The sequence below is a fragment of the Cynocephalus volans genome, chromosome 10, assembly GCF_027409185.1.
Source record: "Cynocephalus volans isolate mCynVol1 chromosome 10, mCynVol1.pri, whole genome shotgun sequence".
NCBI lineage: Eukaryota > Metazoa > Chordata > Mammalia > Dermoptera > Cynocephalidae > Cynocephalus > Cynocephalus volans.
In genome coordinates, this window is record NC_084469.1 from 16,272,486 (window position 1) to 16,298,008 (window position 25,523).

General features: G+C 36.3%; 1 protein-coding gene across 1 annotated transcript in view; it reads left to right on the forward strand.

Moving 5' to 3' along the window:
• The window catches only part of PPM1E (protein phosphatase, Mg2+/Mn2+ dependent 1E), a 181,593-nt gene that overhangs the window by 148,018 nt on the left and 8,052 nt on the right, over positions 1 to 25,523 (forward strand). Inside the window, exons 2-4 of the mRNA XM_063108989.1 lie at positions 13,486 to 13,604; positions 19,692 to 19,891; positions 23,074 to 23,262. Of these exons, the coding sequence (XP_062965059.1) occupies positions 13,486 to 13,604; positions 19,692 to 19,891; positions 23,074 to 23,262 (508 nt within the window). The remainder of the gene's footprint in view (positions 1 to 13,485; positions 13,605 to 19,691; positions 19,892 to 23,073; positions 23,263 to 25,523) is intronic.

The window sequence follows — 25,523 nt, forward strand, 5'->3', positions numbered from 1 at the left end:
ACCATCGAGGGAAGATAATATATCTGATCTAATATTGGTAAAGTTAAGAAATATTGGTATAAACATTTTATTTAAAAACTAGGAAACAAAAGGAAAATTGCTCGAAAAGTTGAGGCTGGTAGACTCTGGAGCTTAGAGAAGAAATGAGGAAGGATTTTTTGTCTTTCATTATAAGTTTTTTAGTACAATTTGACTTTTAAAGTAGGTGATTACAATATTTTGACAAAAATAAAAATAATTTAGCCAATAATGGATTATTATGTGTAGTGTGCACGAAAGTGAAAAATGTTCACTGAGCACTGTTTATGGTTTTAAAAAATTATAAATTATCTAAATGTCCATTGATAGAGAAATTATGTAGCAGCTTAAAACACAAGTTGTGTGTGTGTATTCATTGACATGGAAAGCTCTCTAAAACATATTGCTATGTGAAAAGTACATTTTATAACAAAATATATTTCATTTATTCTACAATAAGTCCAAAACAAAGCTATATTTTTCTCTTTGTGTATGAATGCGTAGAAGAATGTCTGGAAGAATATAGCAAACTGACAATTGTTACTTTTAACTTTTTACTTTAAATACTAATGCATTGTTTGATTTTTTCCAACAAGAATGTGCATGTGTTACTTTTTAATTAAAATAAGTGAATAAATACATATGCTATGTTCATGGAAAAACAAGGGCCCAGCATCCACATAACATGTTTCCTGTCACCACCATGTTGTTGATAAACGATGCAGCTTTAGCAGATTATTTTATAACTAAGTTTTCTCTGTCAGAATCTGAATAATTACCATGCGTGTTCTTGGGATAAATGGTGGTAATATTGGAGATTTACAACATAGCTTTCAAGACTTACACATCTGGGTTTAAAATGTGCTTCTGCTATTAACCTCTCTAATCCTCAGGTTCTTCATCTAGGAATTTCAGATACATCCTTATTTCAGTGTTATTTTTGAGAATTAAAAGATATAAAGGATATAAAGAACTCACTACATTAGGCTGGCTGGATGGCTCAGTTGGTTAGAGTACCACCTTGTAGCGCCAAGGTCAAGGGTTTGGATCCCTGCACTGGCCAGCCCCCATCAAAAAAAAAAAAAAATTAACACATTAGCTGGCAATAATGAGAGCTCAAAAAATTACAGCTACTTTTTCTGTAACTATATGACATAATTTTGTTATATCAATATTATTCAGAACGCATATGTCACAGCTTATGACCTAAATTAATATCCAGAAATATTAATATACTTTACTAGAATCATTATATAGAGTTCTATTTCTAGTTGTGTTTCAAAGGATAATTATGTATCATTTTAGTAATGTCTTTGCTTTCTTAAGAGTTGTCAATCATTTCAAGATACTGATTGAAGCTGTGTTCCTGTTAAAAAGCCATACATACTTTTGAAATTTAAATACATTATCTTTTAGTGATAGACCCTAAAGACTGTCATACAAATGAGGCCTCAGCATAAACCAATTATTTGAGTTGAAAACAAAAGTGTAAATATAGCCATTATTTCTGTTTGCTAATGGTTATCACCTGTTTACTGATACCAGCCCAAGTTTGGTGGCCTACCTGTAAGAGCTCAACATTGTTAAATGGCATACTCTTTCATAAACATACAGTTGACCCTTGAACAACACCACTGTATGGGTCCACTTATATGTGTATTTTTTTCATTAAATATAGCTGGCCCCTGTATCCGTGGGTTCCACATTCACAGATTCAACCAACTGTGGGTTGAAATATGAGGGATACAGCACCTGTGTATAGGGAGGGCCACATTTTCATATCCATGGGTTCTGCAGGGCCGACTGCGGGACTTGAGCAACCATGGATTTTGGTATCCAGTGTGTATCCTGGAACCAATCCCCAGTGGTTACCGAGGGATACCTGTATTGATTTTCTGCTCTTAAGGACCATTCATTCTAAGGAGTTCGGGAATGGCTTAAACATATATAAATCTGTAGTTTACCAGTAGTTCAGCAAATATTTATTGAGCGTTATGTGCCAGGCACTGATCTAGGCACTAGGCATCAATGGCCAAAGCCGACAAAAGCAATCTGTAGTCTAGTGGAGGAGCAGTGGAGGCATAAAATAAGCAGTAAAGATAATAAATAAGAAATGTCTATAATATATAAGAAATTGATAAAAGCTAGGCAAAAAGGAAGAGACATCCAGCATAGTAAGAGGATTCAGAAGTGCAGGGAGAAGAGAAAAACTATCAAAGGAGACTGAGAAAACAGAACCCTGTGAATAATATAACAGAACGTGTTGTTATAGAAGCCTACAGAAGAAAGTTGTGTCAAGGTAGAAGGAATAATCAGTAGTCAAACACTCTTGAGTAAAGTGGACCTGAGGATAGATTATAGGATTTACCAGCAGGGAGGTCACACTGGTGATGCTGACAAGAATTGTTTCAGTAAAGTTGTGCTTTTTAATTCTTTCCCATCGTGGAATAAGGATGACAAGGAAGGTAGTATTGCTAAGCTCTCTTCTTTTTGTGATCTTGTGGCACTAGTGGTAATTTGATCTTTAAGTCTGTAACATCTAGATTGCTGTTCAGAGAAAACTTAGGATACTGTTTGGTTTTACTTGAATGTCAACCTTGCCAGTGTGAGCAAATGGTTGTGGAGATTATGCTGACAGTAGCAGTAGGGAATGAGATTTCTGTTGTGAGAACCCCAAACCCAGAACTGCATGAACAAGTTATTTGGTAGGTAGCATTGTTTAGATTCGGGAAAGCTAATGAAGATAACCTGTGATGTGTAGGCATTAACAATCAGTTGACTCCAGGTGGCATTCCTAGAGACTGTTATAGAAAGGAAGAAAATAGCTTAAAGAAAAAATTCAGCCCTGATTTTTAACTCCATTTAGTCCACTAAGGAAAAGAATACTAGGTCAGGTGTAGAATTTGCGCCCCCCCCCACCTTTTTAAAATTTAATGTGCAGGGTGGGGTGTGATGAGAAATTCTACATCTAAGTGCAGTCATCCTAGCAAGGGCATACTGAGTAGATAGCATCATCATAATATGTGGGCTGAGATGTGGCTGCTCCAGAGTATCTCTCAAAGTTAATTGATGGAAACTTCCCACCTTCAAGAATTTATTACCTTAACAATGCTATGCCAAGACTGCTGAAACACAGCTGTGGGTGCTGTGCAGACGCCCACATTGCCAGTGTAAGGAAGGATGTACTTTTAAACCTCTAATTTATCTAATAATGTCTTTAGTGATTTGTGTAGGTTTTGCATTGTGGTGAAAATGCTTCCTGGTTTGGTTTATAATAAAAATTCAGTTTGTAGTCTTAAAATGTATGTTGTCTTAATATGGATGTAGAAGATACTAGCAAGTCAACTTAGAAAAAGATCTGACTAAAATAGTATCCTGTCCATCTAACAGAACTTATCCATCCACGGTATTTGAAAATGAATGCAAATTAAATGTTTTTATGCTATAGTAATCTATTTACCTATTGCGGTTTCTGTTTTATAACAAGATGGCAATATACAATGCTGAAACAGCTTTCATATTCAATTCCAATCTGACTCCTTTCCTTTTCTCTAATGGAAAATATGAATTGATTGGATTGATGTCAACCCATAAAGTGGAGATAGAATAACAAGCTCTTATAAATAAATATTTTAAAAGAGTGGGAAATAGTACTCTTATTTAAAATATAAAGCTTCATAACCAGTTAGTAAGAATATTATTTTATATGAAGTTTATGGTATAGATGTGTCTCTCAAAAAATGCTATACAAAATCTGAGGGATTCTTTCCTAATGGATTCACTGCAAAGAGTGATTACATTTAGCAAAATAAATATACATTCAACTTTTAAGTATACACCTAGTGCATAAAGCAGAGCATTCATTCCTATGTTACTTACAGAAAGAATATATATAGTTTGTTTCCATTCTACTAGACTATGTGAAAACATTTGTTTGGATCTAAACTGTGTTAGTTTATACTTTTAAACTGCCTTTGTCCCATCTTTGAAATTAAAAACCTTATTTGTAATAGAATTATAGAAGTAGAATTTTAGACCTGGAAGAGAGTTTAGAGTTATTTTATTCCAATTTCTTAATTTTCTGGTTGTGGAAACTGAAACCCAGAAGTTAACCTAAGGTTACGCAGGTAGATTAGAACCCACCTTTCTAACTCCTTATATTTCTGCTGTAAACTCCTGTCTCCAACAGGCTAGTTAAATAACAATTAAATGACAAGTTGGCAGAAATTTTAGATATCTCTCAGTGTGCAACTTTATATGTTCAGGCTCCAAAGTCAATAGTGATCTGTAATTATTCTTCATCCTTTTAAAAAAAATCTTCGTAGCAATATGGAGAAATCAGTATTTGAAGTACAAGTTAAAGTGATTTCTGAGTGTCTAAAATATCTATGTATATATAAGTAATAGTCTTTAATATCTATAGGTAAAAAAGACCCATCTATAATAATTAATTCCTACAAGTATTACAGATGAAAGAAATGCTAAGAATTCTCCCATGACTTGGCCCCATAATGAAATTTAGAGAAATCAGTACTCATTTAGAACATAAGAAATGAACATGCTCCGAACTGAAATTTTGCTTCTCTGTGCTGATCTGCTAATTCTGATAATGATTTGGGTAGTTCCCATAGTGATTCAACAACTGTCTCCTTCTTAAATACTGCCCCCAGATACTAAAACAAACTAATTTCTATAAACATTGACAAGTACTGGACTGTTGAAGGTCATTAGAATGCAGTTACATTTTTATAATTCAAAATCTCCCACTAAGGGGCCGAGCCCGTGGCGCACTTGGTAGAGTGCTGCGCTGGGAGCGCAGCGACGCTCCCGCCGCGGGTTCGGATCCTATATAGGACTGACCAGTGCACTCACTGGCTGAGTGCCGGTCACGAAAAAACGACAAAAAAAAAATCTCCCACTAAGCATGTTTTGGGATGTGGCTATTTTTGAGATAGAACTGAGAAAGCAAGATTGACCTACCCAGATAAATATTTGGAGGATAAAGATACTAGGCAATGTGAACAGCAGGAAAGAATGGAATATTCATGAATCCAAGTTTTGTGGGTTTTCTTGTGTGTGTCTGAAGAACACTTACTGTTAGATTTAAGCAAGACTCTACTTTGTTTAAAGAGCTCAATTTCTTTCTTTCTTTTTTTTTTTTTTTAAAGATGACCGGTAAGGGGATCCTCACCCTTGGTTTGGTGTTGTGAGCACCACGCTCAGCCAGTGAGCAAACCAGCCATCCGTATATGGGATACGAACCCGGGGCCTTGGTGTTATCAGCACCGCACTCTCCCGAGTGAGCCACGGGCCGGCCCCGAGCTCAATTTCTGAAGCTTTAATGGAGCCTGGATTTCTGCTGTACAATACATTACACTGAGAAAGTCAGTATACACAGATATTCAAGTATTCATTCATTTATTCATTAACATAAATAGCTTTAATGAAGTGGAATGTTTTACTTATGTGACTAAACTTAAAGATTAAAACTAAATAGACCCGTAATTAATGATTTTTCAACATTGTTTCAAAGGTGTTTATGACATGGGGGATAATTGCAATTTGTGGTAATGGGCATGCTGATAATCTTGATCTGACCATCACATCTTGGGCACAGGTGGGGACAGTCAGCTTTGTACCTGTGAATATGCATAATCAATAAGAAAAAAACCTTAAATGCCCAGGAAAAAAAGGTGTTTATGTATATAATGTATATATGACTTAGACATAAAACAGACAAGGATTTTATTTTTATCTATGAAAATATAAAATCTGTACTTTGATTCCTAGAACAAACATGAAAGTATGTATAAATACACATTTCCTTTTGTTCTCAGGATGTGAATTGCTTGAAGGTAAGAATGGAAAGTGCTTTGAAATATCTATTCATATATATGAAAAGCAAAGCATTATTTTTGGACTATATTTAAGGGTCCTAACAAGATTAATTTGGGTTTAAAATATCTAGTCCCTCGAAATGATACACAATACAAAAGTTAAAAAATTTCTAATCATACTGTACTTCAGCAATGTTCTCAACACAATAATATTTGTAAGCCTAGTTCTCCAAACTGCCATGAGTTTTTTGGTCCTCTTCTGATATTTGCTATTCTTATTACATTTGCCAAACTTTAAAGCTTTTTGTATAAGGATCTTTCAAGCATTTTAAGAGAAATGATGGAAGAAAGCAGTTTGCTATATTATTATCATGTTAGTTACTCTGGGTAATTCTCTTAAAATGATGAGAGTTAATGATAAGCTTTTATTTGAGGTATATCAAATATTCTCTGATGTGACTATGCTTTCAGATATATTTGTAATTCTGATTTTTCAGAAATAATTACTTTCAATTCAGAGTCAAAACTATAAGAAGTTATTCAAGCTAAGTTTTATAGCTTTCTGACATGTAGGAATAGCTGATGTGGGTGAAGTGTCTAGCTTGATGTTTTATAGCTAGCGATTAGTCAGCTAATCCTCCTCCCTACTTCACTGAAAATATTTTCATTCTGTCTGACAAAAAGTAAAAATTATATTAACTGTGACTAAAAATGCATTGCAGATGACACACTAATGAGACTAATGGTTCTTGCCTTATTCTCTAAAGTTTTCATATTCTCTTTTGTGAACCTATATCCATGGTAGTTTAATAATTAGACAAAAGATATCTTTTTCTTTTGGAACTCAGGGGAACAAGATATTATAGTAAAGGTTTTCAGATCATTTTTTAATGTAAATTTAAAAACATACAAAAAGGACCAAGTAAATGTCATAAGTATATACTAAAAGTCCACTTACAGTATAAAAGGCAAAATATTTAGAATGTGTCCAGTTAATCAGAGTAAAGCATGACAGAAAGGTAAAGACAAGCAGTGCTCACAAAGAGTTTAGGTCTGCAAAGGAAAATTTGACTCATCAAGAATAATACAATTAACCTAGATTGCATGAAAGGAGAAAATGTAATACTGTTTATAAAGCTATTGGATTTTAAAGAGATTCCATCAATTTATTTCATAATTGTTAAAGGGCAGCAGCTTTCGAAAAAAAATTTTCACTATAATTAGGATTCAGTATATACTTACCTACATGTATATACATAGATGAGGGTACTTCAAAAAGTTCATGGAAAGATTCATATTATTATTATTATTATTTTTTTTTGCAGCTGGCTGGTAGGGAGAACCGAACCCTTGACTTTGGTGTTACAAGGCTGTGCTCTAACCAACTGAACTAACCAGCCAGCCTCATATTATCTTTTAATTCTATTTTTCCACAAACTTTCATGGTATATCTGGAACAATACTTAGCCTTACTTCATGAACCCAATTCTATTTCCTGTTTTAAAAATTGCTGGTCACAAGGCTGGTCCGAAGGTAGTGAGTTATCTCAATTGATTGATCGCAGTCAGTTACAGATCAAACTTCTTGTTCTACTCTTTCCCCCTTTCTAACTACTGCACTTGACCAGTCTAAAAAATAAATGCTGGTCACAATTCATACATTGATTTCATTACCCACTAAGCGATCATAATCTGTAATTCAAAAAATACTGATAAATGATAGTTTTCTAATTTTTTTCCTTGTTGACATAGGATGGAACTATTGCCATTTTATCTGTTTCTAAACCATTTACTTCTTTGGTCTCACCTAGACCTTGTTATCAAAAATTGTGTCAGCTCCAAAATCTTGTACACAAGCATCCTGCTCTCAGACTACAACATTCTGCCCTAGATTTTGTACCCAAGTACTCCCACCTACAATTCCTTAATTATATTTAGACCACATTGATTTACAACTGAAATCTGTTCTTTCTTTCTTAGCCAACTTAGAGTCTATGGTCCAGCACTGTAATCACATCTTTAAAAAGGTACTCAATTCCCATCTCTCCTTCACTTTATAGTACTACCTTGCAAAACCCCAGATCTTGATGTAACTAGACAGTTCTCCCATCTTACACATGTGCCAGCACATAATCATAGATGGAAAAAATCATCCATCAGAAAAACCAGTTTTATTTAAAAATACGTAAAAGGGCTGGCCCGTGGCTCACTTGGCAGAGCGTGGTGCTGACACCACCAAGTCAGGGGTTAAGATCCCCTTACCGGTCATCTTTTTAAAAAATAAAAAAAAATACGTCAAGCTTCCAACAATCTCTTAGTACCAGGGTACTTCAAAAAGTTCATGGAAAAATAGAATTGAAATATAATATGAATCTTTCCATGAACTTTCATGGAAAGATCCTACTACTCTCTGATATGACTATTTCATATTTACCTTCTCTTTATTCCTCCTCCTCCATATACTGTCTACCTTCACCACTCAGTTGATACAGCCCAATGGTTCTCAAAGTGTGGTCTCCAGACCAGTAGCATGAGTATCACCTGAGAATGTGTCAGAAATGAAAATTCTCAGTCTCCACTCCTGAGTCAGAAACTGTGGATTGGGCCTAGCAATCTGCGTTTTAATAAGCCTTGCAGGTGATTATGATGCACACGGAAGACTGAGAGGTGATCTAGCCTCATACTTCATTGAGAAGTCCTCTAGAATGTGTGCTCTAAGAAGTCAGGGTTTGTATGGTTGTCACTCATGTATCTCCTGAGCACTAGAACAGTGCCTAGCACATAGTGAGCCTCCGTAAGTATTTGTCGAATCAAACCATTAGAAGAGGATACCCTTCTTTTCCTGCTAACAAATCTAGAAACCTGCTTGCTTGCCTCTGAGCTCTTCTTCCTTCTCCTTCCAACTAAGAAAATGTGCCTCATCCTGTCCATGGCCAGTATTTCCATATGTGGATTGGATCTCATCCCTTCTTGCCTCCTCAAGAACTTTGCTCCTTTGGTCTCTCTCCTGCATCATCTATTAATCTTTCTCTACTGGATCATTTTATTTCATATACAGTCAGAGTCTACACCATTCTAAAATAACAGCAACAAACTTTCCCTATCCCCATATCCCTTGTTAGTTATTGGCCCATATTCTGTTTCCCCTCTCTGCCAAACCTCTTTGCCTCCCACTCACTAATCAACCCATTCTAGTCTGATTTCCACCTCCACTATTCAAGTTCTTGACAAAGCCAGTGATTATTTTTTAGCATCTTTACTGAGATATAATTCACATACCATAAAAGTTACCCATTTAAAGTATACAAATCAATGGTTCTAATATATTCACTGTTGTTCAACCATCACCATAATCTAAGGTTTAGAAAATCTTCATCATCATAAAGAGAAACCTACTACCCATTAGCAGTCACCCCATTCCCTCCCACTCCCTAGCTCTAAGCTACACTAGTCTGCTTTCTGTTTCTATAAATTTGCTTACTCTGGATTTTTCATATAAATGGAATCCTACAATATGTGGTCTTTGTGATTGGCTTCTGTTACTTACCATAATGTTTTCAATGTTCGTCCATGTTGCAGCACATGTTAAGTGCTTCATTTCTTTTTATGGCCAAATAAAATTCCATTATATGAATATGCTGCCTTTTATTTATCCATCATCAGTTGATGGACACTTGGATGCACATTCACGTACAAGTTTTTGTGTGGATGTATGTTTTTATTTCTCATGGATCTATACCTAGGAGTGGAATTGCTGGGCCATGTGGTAATTTTATGTTTAAAATTTAAAAACTGCCAAAGCAGTGGCACTATTTTATATTACCGCTAGCAATATACAAGAGTTCCGATTTCTCCACATAGTTGCCAACATTTTTTATTCCTTGTCTTTTTTATTATAGCTATCCTAGTTGCAGGTGCAATGGTTTCTCATTGTGGTTTTGATTAGCATTTCCCTAATGACCAGTGATGTTAAAAGGAAAACAACAACAAAAAAATCATCTTTTTCTATACAGTCGCACAATTCTGATACCAAATGTGTGGGGTTTTTTCCTACCAACCAATTCTCCACGGATATCAACTAGCTGTCCTGCAATTTAACTCAATTCTGACACTAACTCCCCAGAGTTAGAGCAGACCCCACAGGTTTAGGGTTCAGTCTCACAGGACTTCCCCTGCTTTAGATCCCAGTCACAAGTCTGGTCCTCCCTAACTTCTGACCAATTGGCTATAAATCAGGGGTTCCCACAACCCTCTCTTCAGGTTCAATAATTTGCTATAGTGGGCTCACAAAAGTCGGAAAAACATTCACTTACATTTACTGGTTTATTAAAAGATATTATAAAGAATACAAATGAACAGCCAGATGAAGAAATACATAGCAAGAGATCCCAAAGGGTAAGGATCCTGAACACTGGAGATTCTATCTCCATAATGTTGGGCTGTGCCACCCTTCCTGTGTGTAGATATGTCTATCAACCCAGAAGCTCGCCGAATCCCATCTTTTAGCAATTTTCGTGGAGGTGTCATCCTGTAGGCAGGATTGATTATTAAGTCAATCTCCAGCCTCTCTCCCTCTCCGAAGGATGGGAATCGGGCTGAAAGTTCCAAGTTTCTAATCACGGCTTGGTCTTCCTTGTGACCAGTCCCCACTGAAGCTATCCAGGAGCCCACCAAGAGTCACCTCCTTAGAACAAAAGACACGCCTATTACCCAGGAAATTCCAAGGGATTTAAGAGCTCTGTGTCAGGAACGAGGTTCAAAGACCTAATATTAGAACAAAAGATTCTTCTATACCCCTATGACTCACTAAATCACAAGAGTTTTAGGAGCTCTGTGTCAGGAACCGTGAGCAGAGACTAAATATATATTTCTTATTACGTCACATATGTTGAGCATCGAGCATCTTTTCACGTACTTATTAGCTATTTGTATATCTTCTTTGGAAAAATGCCTACTCAGATTCTTTGGGTTGTCTTTTTATTATTGAGGTATAAGTGTTCTTTATATATTCTGGATACTTGTCCCTCATTAGGTATATGATTTGCAAATATTTTCTACCACTGTAGGTTGTCTTTTTACTTTCTTGATTTGTGGCACAGAAGTTTTTAATTTTGAAGTAGTCCAATTTAACTTTTCTTTTTCTTTTTTTTTTTTTTTAGCTTATGATTTTGGTGCTATGTCTAAGAAAACCAGTGCCTAATCCAAAGTTACAAGGATTTACTCCTATATCTTCTTTTAAGAGTATTATAGTTCAGCTCTTATGTGTAGGTCTATTATGCATTTTGAGATAATTTTTGTACATGGTGTAAGGAAGGAGTCCAACTTGATTCTTTTGCATATCAATATCCAATTGTCTCAGTACCATTTGTTGAAAAGATGGTTCATTGAATTGTCTTAGCACCCAATCAGTGATGATTTACCTGTTATTAAATTTAATTTTCATTTTTTTCACTTATCTTGTTTCACCTCTCAGTAGTATCAAAACTGTTGACCATTCCTTTCTTCAGATACTCTCTCTTTGTACTACTTTTACTTATGTTGCTATTTCTTTTCAGTCTTTATTGGTTCCTTATCTTCTACAAAGCTTCTAAATGTTGGATTTTCAGTTACTGTAGCTGTGTAACAGATTATGACAAAACTTGGTGGCATAAAACAACTATTTATTATGCCTATCATTTCTTTGGGTTAGGAATTCAGACTGGGCAAAGCAGGGTCAGCACATCTCTGTTCTATGTTCTTAGGCCTCAGCTAGAAGACTCGGGCCAGGGATTGGTATCAAATGAAGACTTGTGCACTTACAGGTCAAGCAGTCGACAATGGCTTTTGGCCTCCATTCATATCCACATGAGTCTGTTCATGTGGTTTCTCCACATGGGCTATTTTGGGCTTCCTCATAGCACAGTGGTTGGGATTCAAGAAGAAGCGTCCAGAGGGAAAGAAAGTAGGAAAGGCAGAAGAAGCCAGGGAGAAGCCATGTGGCCTTTTATGACCAGATCTCAGAAGTCACACAGCATCACTTATTCCACATTTTTTTCACCAAAGTTGTCACTAAGTCTCACCCATGTTTAAAGGAAAGGAAACAGACTCCGCCTCTTTATGGAGAATGGTAAGGCTCTACCATAGCATGGGACTAGAAATATTGCTGTGGCCTTTTTAAGAAAAACAATCTGCCATTGTCTTTGTGGCCACACAATTCACATCTTTCCCACATACTAAATACACTCGTCTCCTCCTCCAAGGTCTCTCAAAGTCTCATCCCATTATGGCATCAGGCTTAGGCTTGAGGTTCAAGATCTAAATGAAGCCCAAGTGCGGGTGAGATTCCTTGGGTACCATTTCTTGATGACAATTTCTTGACTTGTTCCACTTAATCTGAAAACATATGAGCTAAAGAAGCAAATTATCTACCCCCGTTCCTACCACTACCCAACCTACAAAAAGAGGAAACTGGGAGGCACACAGAAGTCACTGATCCAGAGCAATTCTCTCTTTACATTTTTTCCCTACATGATTTTTTTCTATTCCCATAGCTTGTAAGTACCATTCATACATTCATGACTTCCAAATTTCCTAACATCTCTGAGCACCACACTAGCATATTTAATTATCCATGTGACACCTTTACTAGAGTATCTCACTTAACGTGTTAAAATGAACCCTTGTTTTCTACTTTACCCTCCTTCCTCCATAAACCTGTACTTTTCCTTGTTTTTCTATTAAGATAGATGATTCTACCATTCATCTAGTTGCTCAGACCAAAACCCAGGACTCAGCCTTAATTCTTTTTTCTCTTTCTTCCACCTCTACCTCCAGTTGTCAGCAAGTCTATATTTTTTTCTCCAAAATATACTCACTTCTTTTCTTCTCACTTGGATTATAACAATCTCTTTATTGTTCCCTCTTTCATTTTGCTCTCTTCTAATTTCCTTTGACACAGCAGTCAATAGTTTAATTCATGTTTGACTATGGCACTCTCTTGCTCACCATCTTCCATGAATTCTCATTGCACTTTGAGTAAGATCTAAATTCTTTACCATGATCTAAAAGGCCCACATACCTGGCCTTTGCCTGTCCCTCTGACTTTATTCCCTGCCATTTTCCCCATCATCCACTATGCTTCATCTCATCTTGGTTTCTTTCAGTTCTTTGAACATGCCAAGCTGTCAGAAAGGGTCTGAACAAATGCTATTCCCTGTGCCTGGAATATTCTCTCCTAACTTCCCACTGAAAGTGTTTTTCATTCTTCAAGGTATGGCATTCCTAACCATTCTATCTAAGCAGGTACCCCTCTCTAATATTCTCACTCACTATATTCTGTTTGTTTCCTTTATAAAACTTATTCTACTTTTAAGTTATATCCTATTTGTTTACTTGTTCATCATCTGTCTCCCTAACCGGACTGTAAGCCCCACGAGGTCAGAGGCCATGTCTGTGTTATTCACTAGTATATACTCAGTACCTAGCAGAGTACCTGCTATATAATAGGCACTCAGTAAATATTTTTTGAATATTGTTTAAAGGTACAGTTTTGTTTTTGAGACAATGTTATAATTAATAAGTAATTACTAATAATGTTAAATGTATTACATCCTAATTCTTGCTGATAATAGCCTTTTATTTTTCTCTTTCAGTAATTGCCCTTCCTTTTTGGCTGCTGCTTTAGCCAGAGCTACATCAGATGAAGTCCTTCAGAGTGATCTTTCTGCACATTACATCCCAAAGGAAACAGATGGCACAGAAGGGACTGTAGGTGGGTACCTTTTTACATTATTTGTTTATTTATTTATTTATTTATTTATTTTTGGCACCTGGCTGGTACAGGGATCTGAACCCTTGACCTTGGCGTTGTAACACTGTGCTCTAACCAACTGAGCTAACTGGCCAGCCAGTTATTCATTTAAAAATACTAAAATCTTCTCATGTGTAGTGGTCCAGAGAAAATATATGCAAAATAGTAAGTCTAATTACATTTACACATTGATTGATTAGACAGTGGTAGCAGGAGGAAAACAATGCAAAACAAATTTCTTTAAAATAAGTCAATAAAAGGAGAGAAATAGAAAAAAATACAAGTATATTTTGAAAAAGGTATAGTAGTATAGGGAAGGTAATTGGAGCAACAGGATATTGTCATAAATAATGTCTAGATAAATGGAAACAGTAAAGTGAGGAATGTGAAAACAACAAAAAAGATGAGTGGGTGAGAGTAGGGAGAGTGTACTGGATTGAATTATGTCCCCCCAAAACTCACTAAAGCTTAAATTGTGTCCCCCAAGTTTTATGTATTAGGAACTTAGCCCCACTGTGACTGTTAAGAGGGTGGGAAATCCTATTATGGTAATTGTAACGTGGAGCCTTGAAGAGGTGATTGGATTGTAGGACCACACAGTAGTGAATGGATTAAAAATGGTGGTCAGGGGCGTGGTTCTGAGGAGAAGAGGAGAGTCTGTTTTTCTCTCTGTCGGCTCTCTCTGCTTCCACCATCTTGCAATGTGAGACCCCTGGGTCACTGTCGCCACCACCAGATGGATTTTCGACTTCCCAGCCTCAGAAACTATAAGCAATAAATGTTGTTTTTCTTTATAAATCACCTAGTTTCAGGTATTCTGTTATAGCAACACAAGATGGACTAAAACAGAAAGTCTGAACAAAATCTATTTAAAATTTTTAGCTTACCTTTAAGAATCCAAAGGGCTAGCTGGTTAGCTCAGTTGGTCAGAGTGCAGTGTTATAATACCAAAGTCAAGGATTTGGATCCACCCATGGGCCAGCCGCCAAAAAAATCCACAAAAAAACAGACAAAAACAAAAAGAATCCAAGTAAAAAGTCACATATAAAAATTCAAGAAATCAGTTGTAACAAAACTTCTCATTAATTATATTAAATTATATATCTACCAATAAATAGCTCTTTATGGCAGATATGTAATGTGATTTAATTGCATGGATCATTGTATCTTTTTTTCCCAGGAAAATTATGAGGCTTTATTTCTTTTTCTTTTCTTTTTTTTTTTAGTGTCTGGCCAGTATGGGGATCCAAAAGAGGCTTTATTTCTTAATGAAGGCATATTTATTAATGTATTAGGCTTATATATATTTGACAGGATCTAAAGAAAAGATTTTTGTAAAAGTTAGATAATTACTACTCAAACTTAAGGAATTTTATTTCATGCGGTTTGTTCTATTTTAAGAATTTGCCTTTAAATGCTGCATAAATGAAAGCATATATTAATGAATCAGAGTCGCTAGATTCCAGAGAATGTGAGGCAGATATAAAAGTAAACATTTCTTTTATTCCTTTATCTCTCTACATTGTTTTTGTCAGAAAATTGGCAAGGAAGGAATTACTCTGCTTGTCTTTACTGAAAGTAATTGAGTCAAGTCGGATAGAATTCCTATACAGAGCACTGGTCTTTCCTCTGGTACTGATGCATAAAGTAAAAGCCCTCTAATGAAAAGATGAGAGAGATTAAATTCTGCTTCACTGCAGCCAGGGGTGATGTCTGACTCAGCTCCAGTTCAGTACAGTGACATTAACGACTGATGAGTAATTTACAGCTGTAAGGGGGTGGATTACTACTTTGGACAATTTTCACTTTTTCACACCCCTTTTTTATTTTAATTTTCCATTTCAAGCAGCAATTATTTATGCACTGATGTCCTACACCGTTCCCTGCGGGAGAATACTTAATGTAGCAAGATTGAAGCATTGCTTTCCATGCCTACTTTGGAAGAACTTTCTGAACCCCATAAGATAGAAAAAGTGAAATGAAGGGTTTTTCTCTCGGTGGATATCATTGGTCATTCTGATTTTATGTTTTTCTGAGAGATGACCCAATAATGTCTCTGTGCTATTGCTGTGATTCTGACTGATCTACTATAATTCCAAACCATTTGCAAATCCTTAATCTATTTAACCCAAATAACTCAGTATGAACTGCGATGAGGAGAGTCTCTACAGGGTATGTTGTTTATCCATGCATCAGAGTGGAGAATGAGCGTCCTGAATACGGCCTGCTGCCACTGGCTTAAAGGCTCTGAAGTCCCCACCGAAGTGCCTTTTGTTCCTCTTCCTGGTTGTTTCCAAAAACGTACGTTAAAAAAATCCTTAACTACGGGTTCGGATCCTATATAGGAATGGCCGGTGCACTCACTGGCTGAGTGCCGGTCACGAAAAAGACAAAAAAAAAAAAAAAAAAATCCTTAACTAAAAGTTCTTTTCGTGTTTATGTCATCTCTAACAGAATGTTTGCATGTAAGTCTTGTCCAGACAACCCAAAACCAATTTGAAATATCCCAGTATAGGGCTTGCCAGTTAGTTCAGTTGGTTAGAGCATGGTGTTGGTAACACCAAGCAAGGTCCAGGGTTACCGGCCAGCTGCCCCCTCCCCAAAAAATCTATATATCTACATCTATCTATCTATATATGTCCCAGTATAAAATTGAAAACAAGAAAGAAAAATGATCACTATTATGGAGGAAATTATAGAATTATGAAAAGTTCATGTAAATAAATTTGAAAACCTGAATATTTTCTAGAATAATATAAATTAACAAAGTTTACCTATGAAGAAAGAGACTGAGAAAATTGTCAAGGAGCTATCTCCCCCATAGGACATGGAGTACGTGAGTCTGCAGGTAAACATTTTCGAATGATCAAAAACAGATAATTCCAATACTTTTTAAAATGAATATTCCAATGGCACAGAGAAAGAAGGGAAATTTACATAGACAGGTTTTGGTATCAGTATTATGCTAAGACAAAACTATAAAAGGAAATGAGAGACCAATCTTAGTAATGAATATAAAAATTTAAGCAAAGTTCTGATTCAAAATAGTAAACAGGGCAGGCCAGTTAGCTCAGTTGGTTAGAGCATGGTGCTGATAACACCTGTATGGCCAGCTGCCAAAACTAACACATACAAAAAACCAAAACAAAACAAAAAGCAAATAAATAAAATAACCAGGAATAAAGTGATTAAGAAATACGAAGGATCTATGTTAAAACTCTATTGAGCAACATAAAAAGAATTTAAATTAATGAAACAATATAATTTGTTCCTGGATAAGACTCAATATGCAGAAGATCTCATTTTTTTCCCAGATTAATCTATAAATTCAGTGTGACCCCAAACACAATGGCAATAGGCTTTTCTGCCCAAACTTGACAACATGATTAGAAAATTCATCTGGAAAAATAAATATGTCAAACTACTCAAAGTGACATCTTTAAAAATTAAGAGAGTAATAGGTAGGAAAACTAGTCCCCCTGATATTAAAGCAAATTGTAAAGTTATGTAGTAATTTACAGAGAATGGTATTATTGTAGAAATAGATGAGTGAAGCAGAATAGAGAATCGGGAAGTATATAAATATTTTAATATTTTAATTGTTATTTAATTTATATAAGTTTGTATATTCATTTGTTCAACAAACATCTAATAAGCCCCTGCTATCTGCTAGGTACTGTACTATGGCTAATCAAGGACAATTAAGACACAGTCTATACCTACAATCTAATTTGGGAGATGAAGAGCAGGGACTTTAGAGTCAGACCTGGGACTGAGAATGGTTTTACCTCTTTGTGAAATGTTCTAGAGACATAGAATGTAGCAAATGCCCAATAAATGTTATCTACTGTTACAAAATGTGGTTAAGGGCTACAATAGATTGTGTGAACAGAGTGTAATGGGAACACAAGGGAAGGAGCAACTGGGAAGGGGAGGTATGGACAAATCTAGTGATTTACTAAAAATTGGAGGAAACTGGTATTGCTTCCCCTAATCAATTTAATCTGTCTATACCATCTCTGTTCAACAGACAGTGCAATGATGGAAATTTTCCCTACCTCTGTTGTCCAATGTGGTAGTCATTAGCCACGTGGTTATTGAATACCTGAAATATAGTTAACGTGACCAAAAAACTCTGAATTTTAAATTGCATTTCATTTTAATTTATTTAAATTTAAATAGTCACATGTATGTAATAGCTACCTTATTAGACAGTGAAGGTCTATATGTATAATAATAATAATATACAAACCAAAGAATGATATAATGGTTTACATTATTATTTGGGAATATGGGAACCATCCTGATAATCACTATCAGCTGTTTGTTTCACCCCATCCCATTCTTCCTCAAACTTTCTGAATTCACTTGATTGTTTTGTAGTCCTCTGTTGTGGTTGGGTCAAATGAGGACACACCCACCTCAGGGCCTGCGTTCGAGGGCCTGTACTGCTGCAGAGACCAGATGGGTTGGAGTGATACACGTAGGTATTTGTTGGCTGAAACAGATAGTCTCTCTGGCAGCTAGTGCTTTAAAAAAAAAAAAAAGAGTGGAGTTGCTCAAAACAATCAAAATGCTGGGTTACCTATTGGCTTCAGTTTCCTTCTTATACGCACCTCCTCAGGCTGTATTTGCTCTTTAATCTTCTTTTCTCTTTCACTTGTACCCTTGATCTTCAGTTAAAAAATATGGTAAGGGGGACAAAAGCCACAAAACAGGATTTACCATCCTAAAGTGTTAATAGGGAGGAAAAGTAACAAAAAACTTGATCAGCTTCCTGAATAAAGTCATTTTTAGAAGAATTTTGAATAAGAAAACAGATAAATGTAGTCACAGATTAAGGTAAAAGCAGGACTGGGAATAAAAAATGGGAATCCATGTTTCCAGGCTGTTTTAGAACATATAGTTTCTCTTGTTTGGGATTTGTGTTCTAGATTGGAGGAGGCACGTGCAGCCATTGCCCATCTGGTACATATTTTCTCAGGCTGTCAAGCTATATCTGATTTCAGTGAAGTAAAAAGAATTTTTGCTTTTTTTTTTTAACCTGACATGTAGGAGGAACCTGTAAAATACTGACCTGAGAAAACCTAATCTCCCCTTGGTTATTTCAATAGCTGCAACTTGAAAGGAGGGTTAAATGATGGGAGATAAGATTTCTTCAGTACAATTCATTGTTGTTTAAAAGGTTTACACATCTGTCTATCTACTCAGGAATACACGTCTGAGTTAGAAGTCAACTAGTCTACTGTACTCAATAGGTCAGGTAGTAGACAAGGTGAAGTAGTAGACCTAGGGTGAAGAATCCTATCAGTAATGCTCCTCTGACTGCTATCTCCCTTTTTCTGTCCTTTCTAAGGAAAGAGAAAATATAAGACTTTTAGCTCATTTGTTAACTGACTGGCTGAATTATTAAACCTGTTTCTTAAAACCATAATAAACAAATATATCAAATAGCAAAAATATATAATTCAGTTTCAAATGATGATCATTTATAGTAGAGAGAAAAGTTAGGGAACTGGTTGTGAAGGAAGAGGTCAGGAAGAGAGGGACAAAGACAAATGGTAATCAAGGTAAACTCTTATTCCTGTAGTTTGTAAGATATCTCTTCTCATAGGCCTTTCATATTCCAGTTAGCTGGATAACCACCATTCGTATTTCAGTCAATGTTCTAAGCATAGGAGGCTTGGCTCTCCAAGTGATAACCATAATAACCAACCAAAGAGGAACTGCTGCTCCAAACAAGAGCGGGAGCCAGAGCACTTCTCTGGGCTGGAAGAACTGAATCCTAGGAATAGGTCCAGTCCTGGCCAGAGGTTTTCCCCTCATGACATAGGTTATCTTAGTGGCAGCTGCTGGGCAATGATTTTCTCCTAGATAGGCTGTCATTTTCTCTCTTCAGAAGGAGCATTTCATTTTTATGGAGAAGGATGAGTTTCTTCTACTGAGGAGGAGCTTGACTAAGGTGACCTACTTCTGTCTTTACCAAGCCGGCAAGTGAAAAACAGTTTTCCAGGCTCTTCATTGGGGGTTTCTGTGTTTCTTTCACAGAGATTGAGACAGTGAAATTGGCCCGTTCTGTCTTCAGCAAACTGCACGAGATTTGCTGCAGCTGGGTGAAAGACTTCCCCCTCCGCAGGAGACCTCAGCTTTATTATGAGACATCAATCCATGCCATCAAAAACATGCGCAGGAAAATGGAGGACAAACATGTCTGCATTCCTGACTTTAATATGCTCTTCAACCTAGAGGTAAAGGGCACTTCTGCAGAGTCAGTGAAATTTTAAAAAAGGGATTAAAAAACACCTTCATAGTCCTATTAGAAAAGAAGAACTTCTAATATATTTTCGAATAGTATCTCTGATAGGTTATAGTAGGACTAAATGCAAAGCAGCACAAATTCGCTTGCATTAGACAACAGAAAAAGAACTATTTATGTTATTTTGAACAGGTAATACATTCATATGGTCCAAAATTGGGAAAATAAAAATCTCTGATCCTTGTCTACTAGGTACTCAATTTCCCTCCACGAAGGCAAGGGGTTACCGGTTTCTTGTGTAACCTTCCAGAGCTATTCTATAATCATAAGCAAAAAAGAAAACTATTATATGTTAATAAGGCTGTTTTAAAGGAAACTATTTCTATAGTATGATTAAATGGTGTTTATTAAGTTCCCACATTACTGTGTTGCTGAAGCAACACAAAACACAAACAAAAGAATGAATTTAAGGCTGAGACAGTTTTCCGGTATCAAGTGATTTTCTTTTTAAAATCTTGCTCTCTGAGATAGGAAAGTAGTTGGAATTGCATTTCATGAATCTCTGTGACTGACAAATTAGATCCATATGAGCCTTGTCAGCTTAATAACCGTTTCTTTTTATCTTCCTTTTCTTTTTCTATTAAATGTATTATGTTAATGCAAACAGAGGTAGGTTTGTTTCTTTTGCCTGTCACTTGCCTCTTTTCTTCACTCAAGTCCATAACTTAAAAATTACAATGTAGTAATTTACACAAAGCACAATATTTCCTTCATTTAGCTGCTAAATTTAAATTTTAGCTGACTGTCAAGGTCTAATCAGCAGTGATGGTGGGTTGGTAATTGGTGCTTATAAGGATAGATTAGCTTATCTTTGTTTCCAGTACCATGCCCATGCAAACGTAACCAAAAGGCTCTTGTGTGATAAACAATCCTATGTCACTACACCCATTTGAAGATTATACTCAGATTTGAGGGCATTATTGCTGTTTGTTAACCTGGTTGGTTTTTATTTGCCTTCTAATTTCAAAATCAGCCCAAAGGCCTAACTCAGAAAAGAGCACCTTGCTATACTGAAATAGAATCACACCCTTTGATCTGGTAATTTCACTTTTAATTCTTCATTATAAGGAAATAGAAATGCAGAAAAGTCTTACATGTATGTTTTGTTTGACATAAATGTTTTATACATTATTCATAATAATAAAAAAACTGGAAATGATCTAAATCATTAGAGGGAATGATAACTGTGATAGGCTCATAAAATATATATTATAAGCCATTTAAAATAATGTCTGCATAATACTTAATGACATGGAGAAATGCTAATGCTATGACAAATGACAAAAAGTAGAATATAAAATTTTATGTATAGTATAATCCTAATTTTATTTACAAAATATATATGTACCGAAAAAAGACTGGTTTCTATGGATGGCAGGATTATAGGTGATATTTATTTCCTTCTTTACATTTCTTTATTAATCTAAATTATCATACATCAATAGGGAAAACATCAGTAAATTTTTTTTTTGTTTTCTTTTAAAAAGAAGTTATACTATCTTTTTAAAGAAATCCACTTGGCTCCCTTTTATTTCTTCTGATGCTACATTGAGTTTTTTAAAATTAAGTACTTCTGAAAGTAGAGCTAGGAATTCTCCATGTCAGGATTATTTCTAGACAGTTCTGTTTAATCAGTCAGTCTTCAAAGGCATTATAGATGGTGTTGCTTAAATTGCAAAATGAACTAGCTGTAATATCTGTATTAAATATAGATTTCAAAATATTTGGGTGTTATCATTACTCTATGGGCATTTATACAGCTGACCCTGGAACAATGTGGGGGTTAGAGACACTTTTGACTCCCCCAAAACTTAACTACTTAACTAGTACTTAAATAGTAGTTAAACTATTTAACTACTAATAGCCTACTTATAGCTGTTAGGTAGACTACTTAATTGTAAACCAAAAATTTTGTAATATATCTGTTGAAAAAAGCCCATGTATAAGTGGACCTGTGCAGTTCAAACCCATGTTGTTCAAGGGACAACTGTATTTGATACTTTTTTAAATGCAATATACCCTATCTACCTATTGTTTTAGTAGTCCTCCAAATTCCCAGGAGATGGCAACTCATCCCTATTTAACAGATGAGCAAACAAGTGTGAGAAAATTATATGATTTGCTCAAGAATCAATGTTGGGACTAGACTCTTCTAAAGCTCCTAGAGCCTAAGTAAAAAGACTTGCAAATGAAAATCATTACATACTGTTGCCTAAAGAGAGCTCAGGATTCACTAAGAGTTCAGTGAATCACAGATCTCCTAAGTGAGATAGATCTGAGATTTAACCACTTGAGTTGAAGATAAAAAAGCAAAATATCTAATGGTTGAAATGTAATCTTATGATTAGGCTTCCTTCCTCAAAACAAAGCACAGGGTTGGAAGGCCCTCCCTTGGCAGTTGCCTTTGCAAAGAAATGTGAAGCTAAATCTTGGGTCACGGGGCAAGGCAAAGTGTCAGCCACACAGAGCATTTGGGCATCTGATGTGGTTCAAGAATGGTTAACTAGTTTAGAGACAGTGCTATTTATGGTGAGAATCCAATGTGACCATGAATGAATGATTTATGAAGGAGGTAATAAAGTTTAGAAGTATGTGTATGCTTTTCATATCTCTACGTATTTTAAACAACCTGAACATAACTGGCCTTGTGCTGGAAGGCCAATTATTTCCTATGGTACTCAGGTTCTAATTTTACTATTAAAATACTTGGATTTTTAAAAACGTACTCAGTCCAGAACAGCTTTTGCTCAATGCCTCCTCATATCTTCTCTTTCCTCCCCCTTTCCCCAACTTGTAACAGCAAATTTGAAGCAAATGTATGTGGGTGGTTTCCATGGTACAAGACAACAACTTTCACACACAGAGAGGGCACTTTAGCTTGAGCTAATTGGGCATGATGTGCTCCAGTGTTCTGGTGTGTAAACACAGATGCTCTAATATTGCAGGTATTTCAGCAGTTGATCAGGCATCTTAGAAGAGAGAAACATTGGGTCTTATTATCTGAATGATAAATGCAGTGGAGGAGGAGGAGGATGGGCAACAGTGTTTCCAGGGGATTGGTTCACTTGAATCATGCTAAACCCAACTCCTTAACTGTTCTGTTTCTATTGACAGGACCAGGAAGAACAAGCTTACTTTGCAGTGTTTGATGGCCACGGGGGAGTGGATGCTGCCATTTATGCCTCCATTCACCTACATGTTAATTTAGTACGCCAGGAGATGTTCCCCCACGATCCTGCCGAGGCCCTGTGCCGGGCCTTCCGAGTCACTGACGAGCGGTTTGTGCAGAAAGCAGCCAGGGAGGTATGCCACTTCCTCATAAATTCCAGCTATGAATGCACTAGCTGAGTTCAACTTGTCCCATGTGGTTAAAGGACTATTTTGGATTTTCTCTTTCTGGGCAGACATTATCCAGACTGTATTCTTGACCGGTAGTTGGATTCTGTTGTAGTTCTAATTCCCTCTTCAGGAATAGTTTTAGTGGGTACAATGAGGGGTACCATATAAAAACTCTCAAGCTGTAATTTTCTGGATTCATTTCTGTAATCACTGATGGATTTGGCAGGTGATTTTTATCTTTCTTTTATTCACCATTGACTGCCAGGTTCACACCAGGACCATCTCTCTAAGCAGACTCTTGCTGACAAGATCTGGATATGGTGAATAAAACAATTGTCTAAAAAAGAAACAGAAACTGGGATTACTTCCATACATTTGGTTGTAAATGGGTAGGCAGTACTTTGCTGTGTATCTCTTGAGGGAAAATTTGCTTGGAGAGGGTGAATCCTTAGATGATCCTTGAATTGATTTTCTCTTAACAGGAAGAAAAGTCAGAACTCATATCCTGTATTGCTGAGGTTAATCAGACCTAAGTTTTTGACTCTGAATGAATGACAGGGGCTCTATTTTAAGATCTAAAAGTAAAACATTTAAATCCAATTATCATTCTGGGCACTGGTACATAATTAACTATAGTACGGTATATTGGATTTTTAACTGGGGCCAACAGAAAGAAAATTTTTAATCTTTTAAAATTAATTACAGAATTAGATACATAGAAAATAAGACTCCTGCCCTGTGACTTACAGAATAGGCATGGAGAGATCAAGGTAATCATTTAATCCATTTCTCTGATTACGTTACAAAGCAGTAGTGGGGTGTATTAGTCTGTTTCTATGCTTATAACAAAATACATGGAACTGGGTAAGTTATAAACAAAACTAAATTTATTGCTTACAGTTTCTGAGGCTGGGATGTTCAAAGTCCAGGGAACACATCTGGTGAAGGGCTTCCTTGGTGGTGATTTCAGCAATGCAGGGTATCACATTGCAAAAATGGCAGAGCAGAGGGAGACTAATCTCATTAATTCTTTTTAAAGCCACCAAACCACTCCATTATTCCAAGAATGGATCAATCCATTCACAAGAGTACAATCCTCACAACCCAATCACCTCTTCAAAGTTCCCCCTTTCAACTACCACAAAAGGATTTCCTGCCCTCTTAATACTGTGGTAGTGGGGAACAAGCTTCCAACATATTAAACTTTGGGGGAACAAAATTCAATCCATAATTGGGGCTTAGAATTAATGACAATAATTCAGAACAATTTGGTATTAAGCAAGAGAAATATTCTATAACTTCTCCCCCCAAGTTTGGGTTAATATGCAAATCTAACAACAATAACCAGCAGGCTCTACATAGAGAGGTGGGGCTGGAAAATAAAATACAACTCTTGACCTCAGACCTTTCCAGTCCCTTGAGGGCCAGCATTCTGCTTGGCTCTGCCTCTCTTGAAGCTACTGTCTGTCATCATTCTGAGGACAAGACAAGGCCTCCATAATCATCAACATGAAACAAAGACAATCACTTTGTCCTCTTCCTCCTCTATACTGTTCCTTTTCCTGTCTCCTCAATGTTATGGTTTTTTTTCTGACCACATTTACCTCATTTGTTCTGTCAACGATCCTAGTTTCTCTCTCTCAGTTCTGCCAATAGTTCTCTTGAATAATCTAGATTTGTCTCAGCAGTCACTTTTCACCTTCTCCTGCTTCCATGTGCTGCTAACTGCTGGGAGGAAAGTAGCTATTCCTGTTATGATGCAGCCCTGCCTCCTGTTCTCTCAGGGCATATGCCCTGAAGTGTCTTTATCATGTGTTCCAGGGGGCTGAGGTTTTTTGAACATTCTGTGTGGGAAGATATTTTATGGTGGGTGAGGATTTATAACAAACCTTCTCTGTATAGGGAAAATGAGAAGTTGTTTTGCTCTTTGTATACAAGGGGCCTTTTACCTCCCCTGACGTATTGGTTCTAATTTAGGCCAGGTCCTTAGTAACAGAAAGTCATGCTCATTTGGTGGTGACTCATGTCAAATGGGGATGTCATTTTAGTACAGTAGGATCAAGAGCTTTAAGTACAGTGGTAGCTCTTGCAGTGAGATTCCAGGCCGTTAGTTCTTTATGCAATGTTCCAAAAGAAAAGGACCCTAAAACTATTATAGGGATGATATTTTTTAAAGGTTTAAGCATCTTTGTATTCTAGGGAATGTATGCTATTCTCTTGGCTCC